This window comes from Eschscholzia californica, unplaced genomic scaffold, assembly GCF_041429995.1.
Source record: "Eschscholzia californica isolate CP2 unplaced genomic scaffold, dmEscCali1.0.p SCAF_3, whole genome shotgun sequence".
Taxonomy (NCBI): domain Eukaryota; kingdom Viridiplantae; phylum Streptophyta; class Magnoliopsida; order Ranunculales; family Papaveraceae; genus Eschscholzia; species Eschscholzia californica.
This window is the reverse complement of record NW_028238420.1, coordinates 18,658,822-18,686,654: the sequence shown is the minus strand read 5'-3', so window position 1 is coordinate 18,686,654 and position 27,833 is coordinate 18,658,822. Positions and strand designations below refer to the sequence as shown.

Genomic DNA, 27,833 nt, shown 5'->3' with positions numbered 1-27,833 from the left:
GAAGAATGTCAAAGCAAGTATGAAATGAAAAGTTGATTGCAAGAATAGAGTTATGTGTGTTGTATTTTGTTTTGGTTGATTGTATTTGTGTTATGAAATAGAAAAAAAAAAAAAAAAAAAAAAAAAAAAAAAAAAAAGTGAAAAAGCGAAAAAAAGTGATGAAAAAAAGAAGAAGAAGAAAATGAATGATGAATAAAGTTGTTTATGTTATGTTTGAGCATGTTAGCTCTTTTGTGTGAGTGATGTGATTGTATATATGTGTGTTTGTGTGTATGTTCATGAATAAGTATTCGAGCAAGAAACAAATGTGGAAGTGCTTGAGAGGTTCTATCATGAAGAAGTCAACATTCTCGGGAATCCACCATCGTCATCCATCTCTAGTATCCGCTAACCTTTAGAAGGCATCTTTAGAGGGTAGAATGGGTGAGAAGGGCGAGTGAGCTTCCCCACTCTATTTAGTGGCTACTTCCTTTTCGAAGATCATTCGTTCCAAAATGTTGACCTCACCCCTTTTTATGTGTTGAGTCCATGTTAGTGATCACACTCACACATACGAGCGAACCATTCTTGAGCGATTTCATATTTGGAGTGTATGTCCGTGAGGCCGAAGTCAAGGCGAAATGTACTAACTTAGGAATCAAGGCGTTGTGGCTTCGGAACATAGATGTTGCTCATTATGGTATGACACTTGCATTTTAGGGTAAGATCATTAGTGAAGGGGCCTTTAGCTTTTACAAGAACTTATTTACTTGATTCATTATGTGTTGACATGTTTAAACCCTTTACTATGTGAACTATGCTTATCTACGATTTGGATGTTGGACCCTTGTGTCTCATGAGACTCGATGTTTGTGGGTATCATCTATGGAAACCCTCACGAGACGACACTCGTCCTCTAGGGGTAACCTAGAGGTTTAACGGCTTGTTGCATACGCTAAATGCAACCGGGATGCCTCCGAAAGTGAGTTAGGCTTTTATTTTGTTTTATTTGCTCGAGGACTAGCAAAGTTTAAGTTTGGGGATCTTGATGTGACACTAAAATGTCACATTTGGAGAGCCTAACTTAGACTAGTTATTCCTTTTTTTTTAGTGTTATCAATAATATTTTATGTGTTTTTAATGTTAGGTACCTATATTGGAATAAAGAACTTAATTCGGAATAAAGGAAGCGAATTATCACTATCATTTCATGTGCCCAAAATGAGAGAAAATGACTTCAAGCAAATCAAATGAGAAGAGGAGTCAAAGACGAGTCCAACGGTGAAAACGGAAGTCAATTCCGAGTTCGGACGGGGAAGTTGTGAAGAAAGAAGTCAAGGTTCGGTCTTAAGACAAGGATTCCATAAAGGCACTCCTTGGATTTCTAGTTGAGAAGCCCACAACCAAGCCCAAGAGCCAAAAGAAGAATGACAAGGAAATATTATATGAGCACCCTCTCTTTATGGACTCAAGTTTGAGTCAAAGTCAAGTCTTGACCTAGGGTTTGAGTCAAAAAGGAGGGGGTCATCACTATTCATCTTCTTCATCATTCAAAAATCCAAGAGAGGAGAGAGAAAAAGAGCTAGGGTTTGGGGGTTTGGAGTGTTCTTGGTTAGAGAGTTTGAGCTAGAGAGAGAGCAAGAGGAAGAAGGAGTAGCCGGCCTTACTTGGCCGGCCTAGCTTGGCCGGGCAAGCAAGGCCGGCACAACAAGCAGCTCGGGATGGCCATGGAAGCTGCTCTCGGGTTTCTTCACGGGAGCTGCTGTTCGGGCTTTATAGCCACTCGGGTAGCTTCTTCAACGCACGGGACAGCAAGCCTCGAGCATGGGACGCGCGCGCAGCAGCTACCGGCATGGACGGCCGGACAGCAGCATATTCTCACGGGACTTCACGGGACGGCCGGACAGCAGCACGGGAGGGTGAGTAACCTGCTCGGGATGCTTCCAAGATGGCACGGGACAGCATCTATGGGCCGGATCTAAGCTTCCTTTGGCCGGAAATCTTGATTTTGGTCGGAAACCTAACTTTCTTTGATCGGATTTTCGTGGTGTTCCGGCAACTTTCTTGATTCAAAACCTTAGGGCTTTTACTCCCCATGTCTTGATCTATCTTCCCATGTAGTTTGATTTGATTTTGGGTAAGAAATCTCTAGAGAGAGAAAGCTTGATGAAGCTTTAATGGAGTTTGGGTGAAAAATGGAGAAGATGATGGTGGTCGCTATGGGGAAATCTGATTTTTGCTTGGGGACACCCAAAGTTCACTATTAAAGGGAAATCCAGAAAATTGCTACGGGGAGATCGACTACACTTAGAGACTCAATTTTCTCGACGAACCTAGCCTCGAACCACATCGAAAAAGGGGGATTTCTCATCATCTTCTTTTCATTTATTATTCGTTCAACATGTTTAGCTAAATCAAGTGTGTCGAATATATGGGATGAAATGTGATGAATTCGTGATTATGTTTAATATGATTTCATGTTTCGATTATGAATTGATGTTCATTTGATTCGATTATCGTTTTGATCGTATTTCATGTGTCTTGTCAAGCACTTCGCATAGTTAGGCGACTAGACGATACTTTCGACGACTCGGGATTAACCGATTTAGGACGTTTGTTTGACTACGTATGACCTCCGGATATACGTAGTCCTTATAGACACCACCTTAGGAGTCGAACATCGATTGTATTTGACACATTAAATCGGACAATACATAGTTGTAGATTATCATTATAGATTCCCGGACTTCGATACATGAACTCTCGTATTCGGATACTCTTGAAGCATGATTTGAATGTGATGATTGGCTTATTATTTGTTACATGTGAGTTTAATTGTCTTCGTCTAGTTTTATAAACTAGAAGCCTTGATCGTAATCGTCTATTGACACGAACTTTGATAATGCGTACTTAGTTTGATAATCGATGCTTAGTGACGTTTGATCGATTATACTTAGTTTGACGTATTATGCTTATTAGTGTCATACTTGTTCATTCTCAATTCATTAGATGGTGTGTGTAAGTTTGATAGTCGATGCTTAGTGACGTTTGATCGGTTATGCTTAGTTAGACACATGATGCTTAGGATTGTCAATGTGGGTGAAGTTAATTACACTTTCATGTGAATAGATACATAGTATTTTGTCATTGTCGATCTTGTGGATCGAAGTATCCGTCTCAATTAACTTTTACCCGAATCGAGTCTTACCGTCTCCCGACTCTTGTTTCTCCGACTCTTCTCTCGAATCTCTCTCGCCCATTTACTTTGTTGTTTAGTTTAGTTTTACTTGCTTTGTTCTCTTCTTGTTGCTTACTCAATCATAAACCTCCCACTTTTATCTTGTTCTTTCCTTTTTAGTCTAAGTTAGTGAGTGACTCGTAGACCGGTGGGCTAGACTCTCCCGATAACCGGACTACCAACCTATCCTTGGATCGACTCCGGTTTTACCGGTTACTACTTGATACCTCCGCTTGGGTGTGCAACCTTTTCGGGTGCATCAACTTCTTCTTTCTTATTTTCTCCAGGACTCTTACACTCCAACGTTCTTTAACTTGGGTCAATCCTAAAAACATTTTTAAGATGTGACACTAATTGGCCTAATTTCAACGTGTTGTGTGTCATGTGTTATATGTTATGTGTGTACATTGTTTCTCTTTCTAACTCACCTATATAGTTCGACCAGTGAATACCTATAATATTATATACATATATATGTTTTCTTATTTCATTAAGTACAGAGATAAGTTCTTATGTATCCTTTATTTTTATTCTTCATAATTATATTTATATATTTATTACATTAATTCTATCTCAGAATTCAAAAATGATGCTATGCCCGGTGCCAATCCCGGCTGAAACCCGGCGTGCTGACTTGGCGAGCCAACCGGGCATAGCATCATACGTGGATTAGCAGTTTGGGAGGGATTTGAGATATTTCATAAATTGTCCCTACAAAAAGGTTTAATTACAAAGAGGGGCTCCCATAAAAAAGAGATAAAACATCCGCTCTAAAACTTGCCTTCTATTCTTCAGCTCGCCTCTAGGAAACTTTAGGGTTTCTTTCTTTTGTTCTTCTTCATCTAAAGTGCGAACCTAAGGGTTTCCACCACATAATCTATCAACTCCATTTATGTAACTTGAATTTTCACTTCTTGGGTTGTGGTTCTTCTTCATCTAAAAAGGCAAAAAGGAATTCTCTTTCTCTCTAATTTAAGTTGATCCAGGTTCTCTATCTCTCTCTCTCTCTACCAATTTAAACTTGTTCAATTTTTTTAATTTTCTAATGTGATGATTTTATATTTTTTTGTTTAGGTCATTAGATTGTTGTGATTACATATGTCATGTTACTGATTTTGCTTAGACACCTATAAGAACCAGTTCTTAAGTTCAAAACTGAGGGTACTCCAAGTCCTCAAGGCTTCAACTGCCATTTAACAAATAAAAGCCATGAACTAACAGGATAACTTAACAAATGTACCTTCGTTTGAGGTGAAGGAGCTTAGAAATGAGGCAATATAAGTGAGTGAAATTAGTCCCACCGGCTATTGCAGTGGACAGTGAACCAATTTGAACCTATTTCATACTAATTTGAACCAATCTAGGGCAACATTTAGGGAGAAATCGTCAAGGAAGGTGTATATGATAAATAAACATCATAATATCCAACAAATGTATACGGTTCAAGACTTTGTGAAATAAAAAGGTATATAATAGTTAAATCAGTTTCATAAGCAGAAAACACATTTGAAACAGTAGAAGGAGCATACTTTTCGGGCAAAGACTCAGCTTGATCAGATGATGAAGCCCTAGGTGGCGATTTCCCCTCAAAATCGAGCTTGAAACCTCCTAAATACCCAACTTGATCTCAGAAACGGGATTTATTTATGTTCAAAAGGTAATTACACTGAGAATAAAGAAGGAAAGCCATGAAAACTCACCTTGATCTAATGATAAGCCCTAGTTGGTCTTTCCCCTCAAAATCGAGCTTCACCAAAGATCTCAAACACCCTTGTTCTTGTGCCCTAGCTGAACCGGAGAAGAGAACAATGAACAATCAAACCCATGTTTTTTTAATAAAAGGCCCTAAGATGAAGTTTCGGTTTAAGTTAGCAAAGAGAAAGAGGTAAGACAGATAAATAAAGATAGATTAAGAGATTTGAATCTTACCTAGTCTGATGAAAGAGGGAAGAATGAAGAACCCTAGTTTTTTGCTCCCAAATTTCCTCTTTCTCAGCAAAATCGATTTTGCCCTAGCTGTTGGAGGAAGAGGGGCCTGAATCCCGTGTTTTGGTTAAAATGGAGAATGGCCTCAACTTAAAAGGCTTAAAACTTGACGGACCAATTTGTAAATTTCAGAAAACAACCCTCTCCCTCATTCCACGTCATGATGCTATGCCCGGTTGGACTGCCAACTCGGTTGGCCGGGATTCAGGCCGGGATAACATTTTTGTTACCAAAATTACCTTTCTTATAAAATAATTTTTGAAATTCAAAATTAGCCCCTTTTTAAATGTTAGCTGATTCCTAGTTAATTTTAACTTTATTAAAATTAACTTACGGTCCAAATAGAAATCCTAAAAATTTTAAATGTCTTACTGAGTAACCAGAAGGAATTATATAATACCATTGAAGTATTGTTTTCTCTATCTAATTTTTGTTCTCTTTTCACTCTTATTTTCTCCATCTTTAATGCAATAAGTACGGTTGGACTTCTTCTTTCTTATTTTCTCCAGGACTCTTACACTCCAACGTTCTTTAACTTGGGTCAATCCTAAAAACATTTTTAAGATGTGACACTAATTGGCCTAATTTCAACTTGTTGTGTGTCATGTGTTATATGTTATGTGTGTACATTGTTTCTCTTTCTAACTCACCTATATAATTCAACCAGTGAATACCTATAATATTATATACATATATATGTTTTCTTATTTCATTAAGTATAGAGATAAGTTCTTATGTATCCTTTATTTTTATTCTTCATAATTATATTTATATATTCATTACATTAATTCTATCTCAGAATTTATATCAGCACTGTGGACCTTATGGTCTTTGTTCTAGCTTTTTCTCAAGCAAGACCGTATACAACAATAGATTGTGGTAAACGTTATTCCAATAGCGAAAATTGTTCCAATCCAGAGAAGTTGTTTACCCTGTTCTACGTGTGGGAAACGGTTTTCCGCTTGGTCGAATAAACGAACCATTTTCCGATGTTGATGTTGCATTGAAATATAGAAACAAAAGGAATAAATTATTAGAAAAGAAAACTTTTTCCAGAAAAAAAATTGCCCTAAGATAAGAAAAATTGTGAAGAAGAAAAACCAACACAAAGTGAGTTTTAAAACTAAGTAAAGTTACACAAATGAAGGATTTGTTTTGAAATTGAATCCCATGATCCACTATAAAAAGAAAAAAACCACATTTTGGATTTAGTTATCATCTTTTTGTGGGATAGAAAAAAAAAGAACAAAATAACATCATTCTCTGATTTGGGTAGGAATGGGATTTCAGTGAGATGAACAAGCAAAACATAGTTATCATCTGTTACTGTTTGTTTACTTTTTGAAATAGGGGGCCACATTGTGTTGTTAGATTATGTCAAATAAATTGCATTTCTTATATTTATAAAAATACATTAGAATTCTTAAATGAATTATTTTCTCTTTGGCCCCCTACTTTGTGACAAGCTTACAATTTGGCCCCCTGTTTTTCATGAATTCAAAATTGACTCCCTTTTGTAAACTCCGTCAGTTAACTTTAATGGATAACATTTTTGTTACCAAAATTACCCTTCTTATATAATTTTCGAAATTCAAAATTAGCCCTTTTTAAATGTTGGCTGATTCCTAGTTAATTTTAACTTTATTAAAATTAACTTACGGTCCAAATTGAAATCTCAAAAATTTTAAAAGTCTTACTGAGTAACCAGAAGGAAATATATAATACCGTTGAAGTATTGTTTTCTCTATCTGATTTTTGTTCTCTTTATACTCTTATTTTCTCCATCTTTAATGCAATACGTACAGTTGGACTTCTTCTTTCTTATTTTCTCCAAGACTCTTACACTCCAACGTTCTTTAACTTGTGTCAATCCTAAAAACATTTTTAAGATGTGACACTAATTGGTCTAATTTCAACGTGTTGTGTGTCATGTGTTATATGTTATGTGTGTACATTGTTTCTCTTTCTAACTCACCTATATAATTCGACCAGTGAATACCTATAATATTATATACATATATATGTTTTGTTATTTCATAACGTACAGAGATAAGTTCTTATGTATCCATTATTTTTATTCTTCATAATTATATTTATATATTCATTACATTAATTCTATCTCAGAATTTATATCAGCACTGTGGACCTTATGGTCCTTGTTCTAGCATCTTCTCAAGCAAGACCGTATACGACAATAGATTGTGGTAAACGTTATTCCAATAGCGAAAATTGTTCCAATCCAGAGAAGTTGTTTACCCTGTTCTACGTGTGGGAAACGGTTTTCCGCTTGGTCGAATATACGAACCATTTTCCGATGCTGATGCTGCATTGAAATATAAAATTAAAAAGAATGAATTATTAGAAAAGAAAACTTTTTCAAAAAAAAAAAAAAATTGCCCTGAGAAAAGAGAAATTGTGAAAAAGAAAAACCAACAGAATGTGAGTTTTCAAACTAAGCAAATTTACACAAATGAAGGTTTTGTTTTGAAATTGAATCCCATAATCCACTATATATCGAAAGTAAAACCCACATTTTGGATTTAGTTATCATCTTTTTGTGGGATAGAAAAAAAAAATAAGAACAAAATAACATCATTCTCTGATTTGGGTAGGAATTGGATTTCAAAGAGATGACCAAGCAAAACATAGTTATCATCTGTTGGTGTTTGTTTACTTTTTGAAACAGGGGGCTACATTGTGTTGTTAGATTATGTAAAATAAATTGCACTTCTTATATTTATAAAAATACATTAGAATTCTTAAATGAGTTATTTCCACTTTGGCCCCCTACTTTGGGACAAGATTTCAATTTGGCCCCCTGTTTTTCATGAATTCAAAATTGACTCCCTTTTGTAAACTCCGTCAGTTAATTTTAATGGACAAAATTTTTGTTACCAAAATTACCCTTCTTATAAAATAATTTTCGAAATTCAAAATTAGCCCCTTTTAAATGTTGGCTGATTCCTAGTTAATTTTAACTTTATTAAAATTAACTTTCGGTCCAAATTGAAATCCCAAAAATTTTAAAAGTCTTACTGAGTAACCAGAAGGAAATATATAATACCGTTGAAGTATTGTTTTCTCTACCTGATTTTTGTTCTATTTATACTCTTCTTTTCTCCCTCTTTAATGCAATAGGTACGGTTGGACTTCTTCTTTCTTATTTTCTCCAAGACTCTTACACTCCAACGTTCTTTAACCTGGGTCAATTCTAAAAACATTTTTAAGATGTGAGACTAATTGGCCTAATTTCAACGTGTTGTGTGTCATGTGTTATATGTTATGTGTGTAATTTGTGTCTCTTTCTAACTCACCTATATAATTCGACCAGTGAATACCTATAATATTATATACATATATATGTTTTCTTATTTCATAACGTACAGAGATAAGTTCTTATGTATCCTTTATTTTTATTCGTCATAATTATATTTATATATTCATTACATCAATTCTATCTCAGAAGTTATATCAGCACTGTGGACCTTATGGTCCTTGTTCTAGCTTCTTCTCAAGCAAGACCCTATACCACAATAGATTGTGGTAAACGTTATTCCAATAGCGAAAATTGTTCCAATCCAGAGTAGTTGTTTACCATGTTCTACGTGTGGGAAACGATTTTCTGCTCGGTCGAATAAAAGAACCATTTTCCGATGCTGATGTTGCATTGAGATATAGAAACGAAAAGAATAAATTATTAGAAAAGAAAACTTTTTCCAAAAAAAAAAGTTGCCCTAAGAAAAGAAACATTGTGAAGAAGAAAAACCAACACAAAGTGAGTTTTAAAACTAAGCAAAGTCACCTAAGTTTAGGTACAGGTAGACAAATATGTTTATGGTGGGTGATATAACTAAAAAAAATGTAGAAGAGACAAAAAAGGATTGACATAATGTTGTTAAAGAAAAGTAAATAATAATAACTTCACTTGTTAATAGGAGATGTTTAAATTGGGAGACTTCGAAATAGTTAGTTCATGACTTGTCTTCTAGAGATTTTTGTGAGATAAATAGGCCTCCTGAAAAACACAAAAAAAAACAATTGCTACTTCAGTCTAGTTTCGCTTATCCTGTATTATTCCAATATTCAAGTATGGATTGTTGGTTCTTGCTTTGCATTACATCATTACCCAAGGTTTGATCTCTTAGATAGACCATTTGCATATCAGGTAGCAACCCAACACGCAACATTTCAACAACCATCCAACTGTTATAGAGATAATAAAAGGTATACATAGAGATCATAAAAGAAATATAGAGATCATAGTACAAAGATGGGCAACTATTCCTTTCTTACTTTAACCTATTTCCGACTTCATCCACATCGAACAATCAAAATGATATTTCCTTTTCTTGTCTCCTCCCTGAAGAAAGAGAACAAAACACAAGAAATCAAAAGAATGAACATACGAAAGGAGGTCTTTCATAACGTGATCAGGTGAAAAAATAAAAATTGGTTAGTGATTAAAATAAAAATTCGTTATACATTAATCTTAGATACACTATAAAGAAATAAACTAATAAGAGAGAATAAGATGGGATAACATAATTATTGCAATAATCCTCTACATGAAGAAAACCCTAAACATAATTTCAAAGTAATAAATGAAGATGTACCGAAGTTAAACTAAAGTTATGCGGGTACTTGAAAATTACAAAATCTAGATTAATTGAAGATTTTCATCGAACATATAGAACTCATAATACATGATGTTTCTGAAAATGCTTAACAAAATGTCTACCATGAAATAAAATTAGTGTCTAACTAATTCAAAACGATATTTCAAGTGACCAAATAAAGTATAACATGAATATCATGTTACATGAAACAGAGAGGACAATATATAACCTCCCTTGTGTCAAAAACTATAAATAGTTTTTCATTACAGCAGGAATCCTGAATTGAAGTCAACCATCAAGTATAGATATCCACTGATACGGCAAAAAAAATTGTAACAACTCATAATATACGTTAATTAACTGTTTTATTTTTTTTGAAAACCAAGTTCATGGAAGTCTCTTGATTCCAAGTTTCCAACTAAAAAATATATGAAGATTAAAGAGTGAAAATGAGTACCACATTAAAACTAACTTTAAGCTTCGTAATTTATTTTGACTCACAACAAAACAATATAATTGAAGTACCTGAAAAATACAATGTCTCATTTCTTCAAGATTTTCAACGAACAATTGGGGCTTACACTAAATAAAGTTTCGTGCATGCACAAAAAAATCGCAAATATAGGAACAAGTTAGTTAAAACTAAACGACATATCAAGTGATCAAATAAAGTATAACATGAATATGATGACCAGGGCCAAAGAAGGATATAACCCCCCTTGAACGTCATTCTGTTAAATCCCATTGGAGTACGGACATACCTTGTCCTTGCAAATTAACTTTGGAGTCCTACACGACTTATAGCAAATAAGGTGGGTTTCAATTTTGAAATCCCAATTAGGCTGAACACAAATTCAACTAACCCAAAATCAAAAGCATATATAGAGAGGGAGAGAAAGTTAACTTATGAACAAATAGGATTTATAAATCATAATCATACTTGTCATCTTTCCTCAAAACCCTAAAATGATAAATATAAAGAAAGATAATTAGTGACAATCAAAATTCTAATCACACTGAAATGGAAACGTTAACAAGAAACAAAACATAGAGAGAGTAAGTTGTAGTCAGAAAAATTAGATCAGTAACTTGAAAACCTGAAGTACATTGAAATCAAAGAAACTTGATGTTTGGGCTTCTGGGACAGAGAGAGAGAGAGGAAAAGTCGGGCAAATAGAGAATCACAATTGACTGTTTTAGAGTGAAAATAAAACTGAGAGAGATTGTGAGAGTACAAAGGAAGTGGAAGAGTTGGAAATCAAGTAAAACGACCACAATTTAATGGAGGGTTCACCCGTTCAAGAGGATCCAATGGTTCGAATTCATGGGTTGGGACTCAAAAGTTGGGAGAGAAATAAAACCCATTAATTTTGTCCCAGTCAGCTTCTATTAATTTTGTCCCAGTCATCACAAATGTAATTAGCACGGAAAAATCTGTTGAACACGGTGAAAATGCACTTTGTCAAGTTCGTGTTGCTAAAACCAATACGATCGCAAGAGATTCATCCATAGGTTTTATCCCAATGTAATTAGCAATTTCTACATAAACATTAGATAGTTTCGTGGTGGAGACAACTTAAATGCTTTCTCTCGTGGGGGTAGATTGTCATTTGCAAATTAAGAAATGGAAAAGCTAATAAAACAGAGGAGAATAAAATGTGGGGCGGGAATGAGAAAGAGAGGTGAAGAGGGTGGTCTAAGGTGGTAGATGAGAGATTTTTAACCAAGTGAGATTGGGGACTTCCAAACCAAATGTCCTAAGCCTGCCCATAAAACACGTGCAGTGTGTTTGAATAGGATACTTATGCAGGAGAGCTTAAATCTACATCTATCTATCATATAAATACGAAGTCACAATAGTGTAGTACTCAAATGATACTACCGGAACCCAAACCCACAATATCAAGGAAAAATAAAAAATAGTGCAAAAAAACTAACAAAAAGAGAAAGATGATGAACCAAAACTTATTTACTAAGGCCTAGATAATTAGCTTTGTTGAAAAATTGTTCTAGTGCAATATCGACTCAAGTCAAACCTACGTCTGACCACTTGAGTCTTTTAAAAATATCATCTGGGAACACGTCCTCTTCAAATATTATATATTCTTCAATTTTTGTGTATTCTTGAACTAAGGTGTATTACGGAATGGTCCCATGAATTAAACAAATGTTCATCTCTGTGAAGCTCAAAGATTATTGAAGTCTCCCTCTCTTGCCTCTTTCTCTCTTTCTAAAATCTTGAGCTCTTTTCCTCTTCTCAATTAAGGAGAGTTATAGGGTTGAGTTGTGGTGTTTTAGGGTACAACAAATTTCCGAGTTATTCAGACTTTATTTTATTAGTTATCTGTGTCTAAACTCATCTGAGGTACTACTTTCATATTCTTTTTTGGCAAAAAAATAAAGTGCGACATTTCGTGTGTTGTTTTGCTTCCAGAAGGTGAAGAGGAAAGAGTTTGGACTTTGGAGCGTTTCACATCATAGGAGGTGAAACTGAAAGGCAATGAACCAACGAAATCCACCATTCAAGTACTCTGTTTTTCCGATTCCATACCTACTCTATTACATTTCAGCATATCCATCATATTAATACAAACTATTAATTGCACTAACTAAGCACGTTAGATATCACAAATTGTCCATAAATACTGCCGCGATCTAAATTAGTCGAGTCAAGGTTGACTTTAGTTTCCTCACCAATTCATCCTCATAACGATACATTTGAGCGTTTGTTTGTGCATGTCCTGAGCTAGTTTGTTCTGCTCTCTATATATTACCTGTTGTCTCTCCCGTATGAAAGGATATATAACCATAAACTTCAAGAAAAAAAACACTTTTTTTTTTTACATCAAGTGCTAGAATAGTCACAAGCATAAGACTTCTGAAAGCTTAAAAAAAAAAAAAGATTACTACTGAGAGCTTTCAAATTCTTCCAATTTGTTGAAGTCCTGTAGCAATTCCGAGATGTTATGTTCCTCCTCAATAATTACTAACACCTATAAAATGATGAAATAGTAGATGAAATTTCTAAAGCTTGTTACAAATTTTCTACTGAATTAATCAACAAATAGAGTCATAGAGGGTGTTAGACCCGAGAATGATCAACTATTTCTTTTGTTTTCTATGTTCTTTCGGAAGAAGTTCATAGGCATTCTTAAAAAGGCTAATAAACAAGAAAAATAAATAGATAATATAACAAATTTTGCAGAAATATGAATCTTACAGTTCATGTTGAGCTCGCATTGCCTGAAACTCGGCTTTCTTTGCGACAAATTCAACCTGCCTTACCTCTTCCTGTTTCTTCCTCTTCTCAAAAGCCTATACAGAGACAACTCAACAAACTGTTATTTTCGAAGTTTCGGTAGAAAATATTAAAAGAAATATGAAACTCTAAATCATCAATTTTTATCATATAAAAGGGTTCAAACATATCATATAAATACTTCAAAAGAAAAACAAGTTTGAAGCCAAAAAAATGAACCTTTTCTCATTATCAACTTTACAACCTAAGTCAAATGGTAAAAAAACCAAACGAAACAATCAGGAGTATCCAGTTCATTATCAACTTTACAACCTAAGTCAAATGGTAAAAAAAAATCAGAGAAGCTAATCCTGAACTAAATCATAACAAAAATAGGCACTCCATAAAGCTTATGATTAGCTTGCAAAATGACAAGAAGGAAAGTAATTTACCTTACAAAATTGTAAGAACAAACTCTAATTTGGGCAGAAATTGGATACAATAAATAAGCAAAGTATTTACCTTTCACAAGCCAACCGAAATGGCGAGATACTTCAAGATTTGAAACCAATATACCTGAATCATTAACAAAACTGGCTATATATCAAGCAAACTTTAGGAATCAGATGACTATACCAGAACTTCATGACGAATTCCTAATTTAAATAACCGAGGACGAAAATCAAAAATTATTCTTCTTCTATAACGCATCGAATCCAGTCGTTGGAATTAATGGAGGCAGAGAGGGGGAAGAAGGAAGAAGGTTACTGTTGGGCAAGTAACGCGAGAAACGGAAACGTTTGGTTTGAAAGTTTAATTGGGTTTGAGCGTTTCCGAGATGCTTATAAAGGGAGTCAGGTAGTTAATAGAGGGAGAGTTATAGTCAATGGACAAATCACAGATGTAGGGTTAGCCAAAGCGTTTCTCGTTATCTGGCAATATAGATACAAAAATTAAAGAGGTTAAAGGGTCCAGATTCATCCGTTTCGTTTACTTTCTTGAGTGGGTGAACTAATTTATAAATTTTAAGGTAGGTAACATATCAAACGGACAAGATTTAAGATCAAACGAAACGTAGGGCTGGATTTGTGTTTCGACTTGTCCCAGTCAGCACAAAACATATAGATACAAAAATTAAAGAGGTTAAAGGGTCCAGATTCATCCGTTTCGTTTACTTTCTTGAGTGGGTGAACTAATCTATAAATTTTTAGGTAGGTAACATATCAAATGCACAAGATTTAAGATCAAACGAAACTTAGGGCTGGATTTGTGTTTCGACTTGTCCCAGTCAGCACAAAACATTGCATTTTATATAATAGATGTTGTCAACAGTTTGTAACAGAACAATTATATATGTCATCAACGGTTTATACATTATTTTTTTTTGAGTGGGTTCTTTTTCTATCCCATTGTTTCTATTTTTGTGAGTTTGTTTGTAAGTTTGTAAATCAAATTGTATTAAACGAAAATCTGTATCTTCTAATTGTTAAACATAATGTCCTCTTCCTGTATGCAACATGTTGGAACCTGACCCAAAAACAGTGAGTACGTTTTTTGCATATTTGAGTTGGGTCCTCTTGTCGAAACATCTCGAAACAGGTATCGTTGCGTTCGTGTGGTCGAGGGCTTGAGTTACGACTAAAGATTTGCGTAAAACAGATTCCATATGAATGAGATATTAATATTTGAAGTTGGAGTTAAAAAAAGAAAGCTGGGAGCTAATTACAGTTAATCCCACATCTAATACTAAAACAATTACACGTCACATACTCTCGTATAGGTAATGGGAAATGCTAAGTTTACAAAAAAAAAAAAAAAAAAAAAAAAAACGTAACGGCAAATCTTTTTTTATCATATTTAATATTTGGTCGTAGCATCATCTGCATAGAAACTACGAGGTAGGGGGAGAAATTTGTAGAGAAATAAACAGAGAAGTTTAATGATCTTGGCAATTTCAAGACTATGCAAGGACATTGTCCTCCAAGAAATTGATAGTAACATCCTGACTATTGACCTTGGCAGTTCCATAGCGATGCAATGACATTGTCCTCTAAGAACAAAACAGATAATTAAGTTCCACATCTCCTAGATACGAAATTGAAACTAATTAAATTAACTACTACAAGATCAAATCAAGCAGAATGTTTATGCCTTTTAATTAACATTAACTTAAAGACTATATTAAGTAAAAACAAAATCAAGCAGAACGTTAATCCTTAGATATCCTTCTTCTTATCATAACCACCAGCATTTCTCCTCAGATCTTCAACTGGCTTTACAACTGCATCATCTTCATCACTGCTAGTACCACTACTAGTATCACCACCATCATCTCCTTTTCCAACCACTGTCTCTTTAATCTTCTGAGTTGTTTCTTTTGTTGCTTCCCATGCATGTTGAACTGTTTCTTTAGCCTTTTGACCTAAATTCTGAACACCTTCACTTGCTCTCTCTGTTCCTTGTTTAGTTTTATCTTTCATGGCTTCTGCAACATCCTCTGTTTTTTCTTTCATATTCTTTGCACTTTCTTTAGTTTTATCCATTCCTTCTTTAGCTTTGTCTTTCATTGATTCAGTAATATCTTCTGTTTTTTCTTTCATATCTTTGGCTTTCTCTTTAGTTTTTTCCTTTCCTTCTTTTGCTGTTTCTTTTACTCTTTCAGACATTTCTGATGCCCTTTCTTGTGTTTCTTTCATTGCATCCTCTGTTTCTTTCTTATCCTGCTAAAATTCATTTACAACTAAATCAACATCATTATTAGCCCCTCAAAATTAAGAATTAGTTAACAATATTAAAATAGTCCCACATCAGAAAATGGAAGCGAGGGGCTGTGCGAGTCATTTTGAATTGGATGACCACAAACAGTAATATGAGTTTTTATACTTACATTGTAATTTGGGTTAGAAGAGGAGAAGCAAATCCTGGAGACCTTGCGAGTTGATGAAGTAGAACGAAGAGAAAGAGATGGGTATTGAGGGAATGATTTGGATATGTTCATGAAAACATTCTTGGTTAAGAACATGGATGCCATTGTTGTTGCTTGATTACTACTACTATTATCTTGAATCTTAACTCTCTTTCTTACAACAAAAGATGAACTTTTGAGTACTTTTTTGTTTCTCAACTATCTTCACTTTTGATGTTCTTACTTTTTAGTTCTCACGATTGAATTGAAATAGTAATTTGAAGAGAGAAATAAGTTATTTGAATGGTTGACACGAAGGAGATGAAGAAGAGACACGTTTCGCTCATGCGGACTAGTAGGACGTCTGAGATCAACATCTGTTCCTTTTGTGTTATAATGTGTACTGGGACTACTTGTTTATGAGAAGTGGATGTATATGATTGATCTTATCCGTTAATTTAGACGTGAGTCTTCATTATTGAACTGTTCAGATTATAAAGTGTCGGTTATTACATTTAACTACACCCAGTTGACTAAGCATGCCACGTATCTCTATCGTTTGTCTGCTTTTTTTTTTAATAAATCGAAATGGTAATGCCACAAAATGTTTTGTGGCTACGAAATTGGTCATGGCCACAAAATGTTTCGTGGACACAAAATGTCTCGTGCCACGAAGTCCTCGAGAAGGGCACCAGACCAGAAATCTTTCTCGATGTTAGGTTCCGACGAAGAGAACACTTCTCTTTGCTGAAGCGATGTCTGTGTGAGAGAGTGAGGTAAACAATGAGAGATGGATTGAGAAACAACGAGATATTGAGAGAGAAACATTGAGAGATCGAGAAACATAGATAGTGAAAGCAATAGAGAGAGATAGATAATGAGAAATAGAGAGAGAAACTAAGAGAGGAAGAGGGAAAAGAATAAGAGAACATGAGAGAGGTGGTGCGAGACAGTGAGAGAGAGAGGAGAGAGAGAAACAGATAGAGAGATAAAAAGAGAGAGGGAGAGAGGAGATAAAGATTAGGGGCCAATGTTTGATCAAGTCAATTTTTAAATTAAAAAAAAATATGCCCCTGAGTCAATACTTATTGACTAAAATCTTTATTCCCTGGAGAATTTTTTTATTCCCAAAGCTTATTCAATGGTCTTTGGGAAAGGGACATGTCTCTACTTTATTGGGACACGATTAGTAAAGGGACATTAGTACTTTGGTACGTAGACATTTTTCTCTTAAAAACAAATACATCATCATATATTTACTTTCAAATGACAATATTATTAATAAGTTTAATATTTAAAATTAATCACAAAAAGATAAAATATTTTAATAGAAAAAAATTTCTTTTTGTATCGAAAAACATGGAACAAATGGTGAAATAAAATTTAACAGGAAAATTTCGGACAAAGTAATCGAAATATGTCCAAAATTTCGATCATATGGTCGAAATATGCGCAAAATTTCGACTATATGGTCGAAATATGCGCAAAATTTCGACCATTATTGTCGAAATATGAATATTGGTCGAAATTTTGGGCATATTTCAACCACGATGGTCGAAATATTAAACATATTTCGACCACAGTGGCCGAAATTCTGGCGACAAAAAAAAATAGTGATCACGGTAGCCGAATTGTTTACTTTTTGAGAGATTCATCAACATTATACACTAATAGGATTAAATAACAAATGTGTTACATAGGAAAGAAAGAGATGGGAACAACTTAAATGTAAATAAGAATGTAGTGTTTATAACTGATGGTTGATTTATATAATATGTTGTCTATAGGTGATCGTTGTTTGTAGGTTAAAAAAATGATTTTGTTTTAACATATGTAAATCTAAGGAAGGACATGAAAATAAAAGAAAAACTTCGATATTTGTATTAGTTCAATCTTAATTTTTATCCAAATAAACATTAATTTATTCGATTTAAATATATAAAAATAATGTCTATTTTCTAATTGGTAAAGGGACTACAAATCTAAAAATATGATATTTTGGCCATGTCCTTATACCATATATCAATGTCCCTTTAGTAAATCTCTTATTCAATCCATGTATGCGCACTCTATAGCCTATAAGCAAACAAAAAATTTCTACAATACTTTTTTGGATTATTTTTCAAACGATCCCCTACTTTGTGACCAACTTCCCGATTAGCCCCTTTATCGAAAATACTCAGATGGTCCCCTTTGACCGTTCTCGTTCATTTGACTGTTAACCTCTTTCTGGATTTCCCAGAAATACCCTTACTTTAATTACTTTACATCAACCAAATTGTTTCTCTCTTGTTCATCTTCCCCAAATTGTTTCTTTCTCTTCTTCATCTTCCCCAAATTATTTCTCTCTCTAAAATCAATCAAACAACTCTCTCTCTCTAAAAAAGAAACGAATTTGCTACCTCTATACTACATCAAACTCACTAATTTGAACAACATAAAGTAATCTACTGAAATTACCTAGATTTTGCCAAAATCATTCAGTATACCATTAACGATAAACAAATCAAAAGTTCCATAACAGCCGCAACTACCCTTCGTTTGTTCTTCCATGATTGTATTGTTAATGGTTGTGATGCTTCCATTCTCATCACTTCAAACAATTTTAATAAAGCATAGAGATATGATGGCTTGAATCTATCTCTTCCTTGTGATGGGTTTGATGTCATTATTGGGGCAAAAACTGCACTTGAACTCAAATGCCCAAGTATACTTTCTTGTTCTGATATAATTTTTGTTGCCGGTCGTGATCTTGTTGTAATAGTGGGTGGTCCCTACTATGATGTTAGATTAGGTAGAAAAGATGGGTTTTTATCGAAAGCTTCAAATGTTGAAGGAAATCTACCATTACCCACAACGAGAATGTCTGAAATGATCTATGTTTTTGCTAAAAAGGATTTAATGTTGAAGAAATGGTAGCAAATTCGATGTCTTGGTTGGAAGTAGTTAATCATAGACGATCTAACTCGCAAAGTCCCGTTTTAGCTAGTAATGTCGTCTCCCAATAATCCATTAAGAAAACAGAAAACACTGATATGATCCCCATTAATGGTCACCAAGAAACCCTAGATCTAGTTCCTTTTAGAAATTTTCGTAACCATTACCAATGTCTGATCTATCTCTAGCTCCAATGCATGGATCTCAACTTTATGTTGCTTATAAAGGAGTTCCCAGTGTTTATAGTGAAGCAACCGTCGGTAAAGCTTATCCAATTGTGAAGCGATTCCTTGTGACATTTTACAGAGAGGGGGAAATTTTCAAGAGAGAGAGAAAGAAAATTTACAGAGAGAGAGAGATTTTCGAGAGAGAGAGAATTTTTAGAAAGATAGAGAGTTTTTTCGAAGAGAGCGTGAATTAGTTTTTTGACATGGAAATAAAGTTTTTAGAGAGAGTGTGAGAGAGATTTTAGGGAGAGTTGACTACACAGTTAAAAAGGAGGGTATTTTTGGAAAATCAGAAGAAAAGTTAACGATCAATGGATGGTAACAGCAAAAAGGGGGTCATCTGAATATTTTCGATAAAGTAGGGGGCTACCCGGGAAGCAGATCACAAAGTAGGGGGCCATTTGGGAAATAGCCTCACTTTTTTTAGCCTTTTTTTGTATTTCCCTTTTGGTTCCCTGAACTCCCACCACCATTCATTCTCTACTCCGATAATGGTCGTTACCAAACAAACACTTGAGCGATTTTTGTTGGGTATTATACCCTTATACTAGTGTTTATAGCGGATAACGACATCTAATGTCTAACACTAGTATCCCCAAGATCATCATGCAAAACTAGTAATTAACTAATAGGAAGATAGTAGATTACCTTAATCGCTATTTCCCTCGAGCTAGTTGAATAGATTAAATAAGACCAAGAGCTTCAAACGTAGCTCCTCTACTTGGGACACCGAACGGTGTATTTAATCTCCCTCCTTGAAAGCTCGCTAGCACTCCAATGGTGGTTTTGATAATAAGAAGATCTTCTTCTTGCTTGACTAGAAGATAGCTTGCGAATTAGCTCACTTTCTCCTCTATACTTGATGTGGTAGAGTAAGATAGCTTACAGAGAAATTCCACACCTTATTCTCTTCCCTAAGAGTGTTTATATAGAACCCTAATGAGAATACACCTCCTCAAAGGTTTCCTAAAACACCCTTTAGAATAAGATTTAGTGAAATAGTCGAAAATAGCAATTAATGATATTTTCTCAATTACCTAAGGAGGAGGTGTCCAAGCACCACGAAATTTTGTGTGGATACTACTGGGTATGTCAGAAACTCACCCTCCAAAATTCAGCCCAATCCGAGTCCCGGAAGTACCCGAACCAGCCTAGGCCCAAAATCCTTATTTCGGGCCTTGTTGCTATCTTTTGCCCAAATTCTATTTAGGCCTGTGAGATATGTTTATGGGACATTCCCAATGTTATATCACACTCTCACTAGTCATATCATCCGATTAAATACCCATTCTTATGTGTAACCCGATGTAAGATCCGATCGAAGTTAGCCACGAATTACTTCGTAATTCGACGATCGTAGTTGGTTTCTAGCTAAACACTACGACCCCTAAATCAATCGGACTTGATGATCTTCTTCATCAATTGTCCTAGCCGACATATTGCTCGCATTGCCACCTTTTTCGAAGGACATCTCATTCAACTCCTTCAATTTTTATATCTTTTTCTCTAATTTTCTTTCTTCTCCTCGACAACACTTCCGACTACCACTGCCTCTCACCATTATCATTAACCTATCATTATCTTTCTCATCCTTCCTTTTTATCTTTATTCCTTTCTCTCCTACTCCTTATCTCTCTTTCTTTCATCGAATCAAATAGAGAAAAAGGAAGGGAAGAAAAGAGAGATGAAGTACTTGGAGATAGAGATGGAGTGGTGCTCGGAAGCGGTAGTAGGAGATGGGTGGTCGGAGATGAGGAAGAAGAATTGTCTTGAAAATTTCGACAGAGCTAGCTCGCAATTTTCTTAAAAGTTGTACGAAAAAATAAAATCTCGTTTTCCCCCAGAAAAGTTGACCTTCATGTATTTATTCATGACCTGTTAATTTCATATTGAATGTAATGACTCTTGAGTCCAATATAAAAAATAAACTTAAACCATACATATTTAGAGCGAAAGTTACTTCGGTAGTTTGCCGTCCAAATAACTAATTTGCCTGATTTTAAATTTGTATGAGTGAGACCACTCAAATTTAGGTAATTCAGAAGTATTAGATTTAGACAATGAGAAATACATCATAAATCAGTACCAAATTGAATCACTCGAACTAGGGGTGTACGTCAGTAGCTACATGAGTTTGCTCGACTATTGCTCGTGTTTGACTCGAAGATTAACGAGTACGAGTTTAACAAGAGCCCAAAATCATGCTTGTTTGTATAAACGAGTTGAACTTGATCATTCTTTAGTGTATCCCGAACTACTCGTGAACAACTCGTTTAACCAGGGGCGGACCAACCAAGGGACCTATGGGCACGTGACCCCAAGACCCAAAGGTGGGTTCCTAGAACTGCGCCAAAGTTGTGGTGAGCTCTGGTTAGAAGAAAATTATATTAAACTTAATAAGTGAGAATTATAACATGACTGGATGTTAGCCACTTGGTTCATTAGTTAGTTTTCCACTCTAGAGGTCTCAGGTTCGTCCAACAGGTGGTGTTTTTTTTCTGCTAATTCAGTTTTGATCTTTATTTTATTAGATTTCATCAAAGTTATTGTTAATGTTATATTTTTGTCCGTAAATTATCTATGACTTCCATTATTTATCTAAACCAACAAACATTAAATGTTTAGTTTCATGCATTTCTATGATGATTCAATCATCAACGAAATTTGCAAATCTCGTTTATTCGCGTTTATTTTTATGTGAAGTCTAAAATTAACTTGTTTTGAATTTAAATTTTAAATATATGCTAGAATAATGATAGAGATAGTATGAACACCAAAAACTGTCTTTGAGTTATAGCTTACAATGCATATATGTGACGAGTGAAAATGTACTCCCTACTAATTTTAGGTTAGCTAGGGTTGACTTAAGGTCCAGGGTCCGTCCATGGTGGGTTTCTTTTAGTCAATGTATGTATATATATATATATATATATATATATATATATATATATATATATATATATATATATATATATATATATATATATATATATATATATATTCTAAACTCAACTCTTTTAGCCCGCTTTTATTTCAAGGATAGTTTAACATACACTTACTCTTTTTTTCCTATCACACTCACATATCTTTAATCAACAAACAATATTTGATATAATTTCTATTGTTTTCTTTGTTTAGTTTTTTATTTTTATTTATCATTCTTTCGGCGAAATAGTATTTTTCATATTTATATTAGAATAAATTGAAAAAATATAATAAGTTTTTAAAACTTGAGAATTTTCTAATCTAGTTTTGTGTCAAAAAAGTAAAACTCGGCGTGGTCGACTATATATATGTAAATTTAAAGTTGACCACAGAGAACAACGAAATTATAGCCTTGGGCCAAATTGAAATACCAAAAATTTCAGATTCATTACAAATTGGAATTAACATATCTTTTTAACCAATTTACTTCGAAGAAAATTGGTGTTTATAGTGTACGAAGGACTTCTCTTGTCTAGGAGAAAATTGGTACGAAGGACTCAAATTTTGGTACAAAGTTCAAAGTAGTGGGTTATTTCTCAAATAGCCCCTAACTTTGTGACCAGCTTCCTGTCTAGCACCTAACTTTGTGACCAGCTTCCTGTCTAGCACCTAACTTTGTCTAATATTCTCATATGACCTTTTATTTCAGTTACCGTTAGCACACCGTTAACTAGTCATTACCTTCTCTCATCCATCTCATCTTCTCTCTCTGCCACCTCATCTTCTCGCCCCTCATCATCTTCACCGGCAAGGGTCGCCGACCGGAAAATTTTCCGGCCGGCAACCTTCAAACATTAATTTTTTTTTCTCTCCACTCTCTCACTCTAAAATTTTTTGTTTCCTTTTTTTGTTCTCCTTTCTCTAGATGGAAGCAGTTTGGCACCAAAATTTATCCCATGTAATTTAGACAATAAATATAGTAAATAATGTAACAAATTTGTCGGCCTTTAAGCTTCTTTCATTAATTTTTTAAATTAGGTGGTTATCGTGCTTATCATCTTCATGATGCATGAATGTCTTGTAACGACTAACGTAAATCGTTACAGTAGGGGGCGCTTATAGAATATCCAAATCTGGTTAAATGTACTGTTAGAAGCCTAGGTTATCTCTTGACTCTTCATGACATGATAGTGGTGGCCAACGGGCCGTGTCGTGACTGCACGACCCGTTTGATAGTCGTGGCGTGTTAGATACGCAACAGCCACGCCAGGCACGACTTTGAGTCGTGCCGTGTCTTGCCGTGCCTAGACTACAAGGTCTTGACACAGAAACGCCCCATGGCAACGACCCAGCCGTTGCCGTGCCGTTTCCGTGGCGATCCCAGTCGTTTCCGTATCGGGTCGTGGCTAATGGGCCAGTTGTTGCCAAACGTAACAAAAGAAAGCATCAAATAATTTTTAAGTCAAACATTGTGATCTTTGTTTAAACTTTAGAATCTATGTTTATTTTATTACTTAATAATTTTATTAACTATTAATTTTATCAATTAACAATTACTTTTAACAAAATAACAATAATGTTTTGTAAATTAAGTACCCGTTTCTAACTGTTAGCGTGTCGTGGCGGGTTAGGAACGCCACGGGACGTGTCGTGTTTCCGTTCCTAACACGACACGACACGCGACGTTTCGTTTCCTATCGTGTTGCCTTATAAATGGGTTGTGAGGGTCCGTTTACGTGCCGACACGACCCGTTGGCCACCACTAACATGATCACAAGTCAGATAAAAAGTTTACCAGGAAATGATCTTGTCCTTTCTCTAGGGCCGCGGCTTTGGAGAATAAAGAAAATTCTCCGGGGAATAAATTCTCGAGGGAATCCAGATTCTTTTGAAAATTCTCCGGGGAATAAATTTTTATGGGGAATACAGAATACATTTTTTTGAAAGTTCTCCTCCATCTTATCTGTTCTCTCTGCCACTTCATCTTCTCGACACCTCATCATCTTCTCCGGCGAAAGTCACCGGCCGACCAATTTTCCGGCTGGCGACCTTCAAACATAAAAAAATAAATTTTTTTTTTTAAATTTTCTCTCTCTCTAAATTTTTTTTCTTTTTTTTCTCTCTCTCTAGAACAGATCTAGAGAGAGAGAAGGTCTGTTCTCACGAACAGACCACAGAGGTCTGTTCGTGAGAACAGACTTCCCCAAGAACAAAGGCAATTTTCAATCTAAACACTGGTGAAGTGGTGAATAAACTAGTCACCTCTTCATCCTCTCTCCATACTCTATAATATACATAAATTTTAGAGGGTTGAAGCAACAAAACGTGGTCTACCCTCTAACTGTCTGTCTCTCTAATTTCTCTATTTAGTTTTTGTATAAGGTGGAGATTTTCAGTTTTATCTCAAAGTAAAAAGAGTTGAGAAAACTAGAAATTCATGGTGTGTTTGGGTGACTCTGGAATACATGGCTTCATCTATCTTTATGATTTTTCTAGATCTCTGTTCTCACGAACAGATCTTCCCTCTCTCTAGATCTGTTCTATAGAGAGAGAGAAAAAAGAAAAAAAAATTTAGAGAGAGAGGAGAAAATTTTTTTAAAATTTTTTTTTTTTATGTTTGAAGGTCGACGGCCGGAAAATTGACCGGCCGGCGACTTTCGCCGGAGAAGATGATGAGGTGTCGAGAAGATGAAGTGGCCGAGAGAGGTGATGAGATGGAGGAGCCTTTTTTTATAGCATCTTCTAAAATTAGAAGCCCCTTAGCAATAAAAAGAAACATAAAAAATCAATCTTATTTGACTCGTTTGAAGAAAAGTTTTTATTCCCAGAAGAATTTTTTTTATTCCCCAAAGTCGCGGCCTACTCTCGATGGTCACCCATTTAATTGGCGCCATTTCACTATCCAATAACAATTCCACTTGAACACTCTTTCTCTCTCTCTCAAAAGGAGTAGAAAAAGCTGAACATTGAAGCGGCGGTGCTGGCGATGGCGGAGATAAAATCAATTGGGGTTATAGGAGGTGGTCAAATGGGTTCCGGAATCGCCCAGCTTGCTGCCGTTGCTGGAATCGACGTTTGGCTTCTTGATTCGAACCCTAACGCACTCACGAATGCTACCAAATCAATCTCTAACTCGCTTGATCGATTCGTTTCTAAGGGACAAATCTCCCAGGTCTTCCTTTCCCCTGCTTAGTTTCGAACCATTAATCTTACTCATTTAACATGTGGGTTTTCATGTCTTTTTCCTCTTTAACTGATCAAATTTTCAATTTTCTGTGAAAAAGTATAATCTTTCAAGAACTTGGGTGTAATTGGGTTATGGGTTATGGATGGAATTGGAACCTGAATTTACCTACCCAACTTTAGTTTTGCCTGTTTTAGTTAATCTTTTGTTTAAATTTACATCTTTTTTTGAATTATCAATCTGATTTTTAGGCATAATTGAAGTGTATCTACATGTTTCTGTATTAGGTTTTCTATTGGACTTTCCAAATTCAATCACATACTTTATAAACAGCCTCTATTGTAATTTATAACTACAGTTCTTGAGGTTTAGATTTAATGAAAAGTTATGTTGTGGTAGATTCATTGCTAATATTAAGAAATAATTCATATGTTCATGAAATGGGGGGTTTGTTAATTTTTGTTATACAGGAAGTAGCTAATGATGCTATGAAACGATTGAGGTGTACATCGAATTTGGAAGATCTTGGAACTGCTGATGTTGTGATTGAAGCTATTGTGGAGTCTGAAGATGTAAAAAAGAAACTATTTTCGGAACTAGACAGAATTACGAAGGCTTCTGCAATTTTGGCATCTAATACAAGCTCTATCTCGATTACTCGTATTGCATCTGCGACCAGACGACCCCACCAGGTTTTGCTTTGACAACTTCAAAAAATGATAGCTTTTGACCAATGCGGAAAACTGGTATATTAGGAATTCACTGATTGAATGTTTAGTATAGTTCAATGCCTTGTGCTGAAATTGAATGTAGCTAGTTGTTTATTGAAATCTAGTCAACCTAAATAATAGAGACCTGACATTAAACTACTCGCACGTGCACAAATTTTATGTCAATGAATTTAGCACTTTAGGTACTCATCACTTAGGGGAGAGAACGTTCAGGTTTGTACAAGGTCTAAGCAATTTTAAACCACAAAGTTTATCACTTTTTTTTTGTAATAGAAATTCTTTTCTCCCCTAACACAACCTTCATCTTCTTCTTTTTTGCTAATGTGGACATGATATTATTCTCAAAAAGAGAGAGCTCGGATGAAGTTAACCGACCGGTCATTAATGGAATAGTGGACCTCTAGTAGAAAAGGGGGAGCAGGAGAACGGAGTTCTTCAAGAAAAGGGGAGGTAGTGGGTAGGGAAGTTTTTTATTTGAAAAAAAGGTAATAGGAAGACGTGATTGTCATATGTACCCAAGTGATAGCAACCAAAGAAAATTAAAGGAACAAAATGTTTTCAGGCATTAGAACCTAACTGCTCTGTTGTTCCTTAGATATAGATTAGTATATCTATATAACGTTTAATTCAACGTCATTACTGCTGTTTGGATTGAAGTTTCAAATTCATTATCTGAGTGGTACATAGTGATAAACTATATTAAGTTAATCACACACGAGTTTATCAACATGCGTGGCTGTTGAAAATCACTTCAAAAGAAGAATTTGTTTAGCAAATCTTGGCATTTTACGTTGCTGCGAAGGTATTTCTTCTCGTGTGAAATCATCATACATATCCACATATCATTGCGGTAGAGTCTGTCCTGTCACTTCATCGCTTAAATTTAAATTGAATATTCTTCTGCGTCTTTATAATATCTTATTATACTTCTTAGCTGCAAGAGTTTTCTCTTTGTTGTTTTCCTCATATCAGATACTGGATAACAGGTGATAGGTATGCATTTTATGAATCCTCCTCCTATTATGAAGCTCGTTGAGATTGTGAGAGGTGCAGACACATCTGATGAAACCTTTAACACCATTAAAGCGTTATCAGAGAGGTAACTTGTGCCCGAAATACCCAATTTTCTGAAGAAGTAGTACGTAAATAATATATATATCATGGATGGTGAACATTCAAACTTGTGTTGATGGCAGGTTTGGGAAGATAGTAGTGTGCTCTCAAGATTATCCTGGGTTCATCGTAAATAGGATTCTAATGCCGATGATTAACGAAGCATTTTACACACTCTACACTGGTGTGGCTACCAAAGAGGATATTGATACAGGGATGAAACTTGGTACAAATCAACCGATGGGTCCTTTACAGCTTGCAGATTTTATAGGGTTGGATGTTTGTTTGTCTATAATGAAAGTTCTACATACTGGCTTAGGCGACAGCAAGTATCGGCCTTGCCCTCTTCTTGTGCAGTATGTTGACGCTGGAAGACTTGGACGAAAACGAGGTATTGGTGTATACACATATAGTAAACTTTGATCCTTGTTTAGAAATTATAACATTTCAAATAAATAGTTGTAGGATTTCACTCCGACTGCAACTCTGCAAGTGGTAAACATTGATAAGTAGGAGATAACGTTTTCAGGTTATGCCTGATTTTTAGCACAATCTCTTTGATCATTGTCCTTATGCTTAGTTTTCGATCCTCAATCAATATTCGGTGTTTATTAGTCGGATACCAGCATAGTGCAAGATAGAACACATGAACCATTTTGTAGTGCTCTTCAGTGGACTGATCTAATCAGTTCTATTTTGTGATTCTCTGTACTTAAGTGGGAAGTGGAATTTGATGCTTTTGACATCTGACTTC

The 27,833-nt window shown here is 35.1% G+C and overlaps 2 protein-coding genes and 1 long non-coding RNA gene across 4 annotated transcripts; 1 reads left to right on the top strand and 2 right to left on the bottom strand.

Annotated features, from left to right (window-relative positions):
* Nucleotides 1-12,717: 12,717 nt before the first annotated feature.
* LOC147548841 (uncharacterized) lies at nt 12,718-13,849 on the bottom strand. The gene is made up of 3 exons (XR_015238736.1): nt 13,580-13,849; nt 13,040-13,134; nt 12,718-12,812 (listed from the first exon to the last, which is right to left on the bottom strand). It is a non-coding gene; the product is annotated as an uncharacterized LOC147548841 (long non-coding RNA).
* A 1,196-nt stretch (nt 13,850-15,045) lies between these two features.
* Nucleotides 15,046-16,234, bottom strand: LOC147548840 (uncharacterized). 2 transcript variants are annotated; one of them, XM_086669018.1, is made up of 2 exons: nt 15,945-16,234; nt 15,046-15,780 (listed from the first exon to the last, which is right to left on the bottom strand). In XM_086669018.1, the coding sequence occupies exons 1-2, from the start codon at nt 16,086-16,088 to the stop codon at nt 15,274-15,276; spliced, it is 651 nt and encodes a 216-aa protein (XP_086525144.1). In that variant the 5' UTR covers nt 16,089-16,234; the 3' UTR covers nt 15,046-15,273. The 2 variants fall into 2 exon arrangements, with proteins under 2 accessions (XP_086525144.1, XP_086525145.1); XM_086669019.1 differs by having other exon boundaries at nt 15,046-15,777.
* An 8,671-nt stretch (nt 16,235-24,905) lies between these two features.
* Nucleotides 24,906-27,631, top strand: LOC147548839 (3-hydroxyacyl-CoA dehydrogenase family protein). Its single transcript, XM_086670582.1, has 4 exons — nt 24,906-25,223; nt 25,706-25,927; nt 26,953-27,065; nt 27,163-27,631. Exons 1-4 carry the CDS (start codon nt 25,038-25,040, stop codon nt 27,500-27,502), a joined length of 861 nt encoding a protein of 286 aa, XP_086526708.1. The 5' UTR covers nt 24,906-25,037; the 3' UTR covers nt 27,503-27,631.
* The last annotated feature ends 202 nt before the right edge of the window (nt 27,632-27,833 follow it).

What these genes read in the sequence shown, in the direction of transcription:
- LOC147548840 (XM_086669018.1), bottom strand. Translation starts at nt 16,088, where the DNA reads ATGGCATCCATGTTCTTAACCAAGAATGTTTTCATGAACATATCCAAA. An exon ending in CTTCTAACCCAAATTACAAT is followed by an intron (nt 15,781 to 15,944) that starts GTAAGTATAAAA and finishes AATGAATTTTAG; the next exon opens with CAGGATAAGAAAGAAACAGA.
- LOC147548839 (XM_086670582.1), top strand. Translation starts at nt 25,038, where the DNA reads ATGGCGGAGATAAAATCAATTGGGGTTATAGGAGGTGGTCAAATGGGT. An exon ending in CGACCAGACGACCCCACCAG is followed by an intron (nt 25,928 to 26,952) that starts GTTTTGCTTTGA and finishes ACTGGATAACAG; the next exon opens with GTGATAGGTATGCATTTTAT. An exon ending in ATTAAAGCGTTATCAGAGAG is followed by an intron (nt 27,066 to 27,162) that starts GTAACTTGTGCC and finishes TGTTGATGGCAG; the next exon opens with GTTTGGGAAGATAGTAGTGT.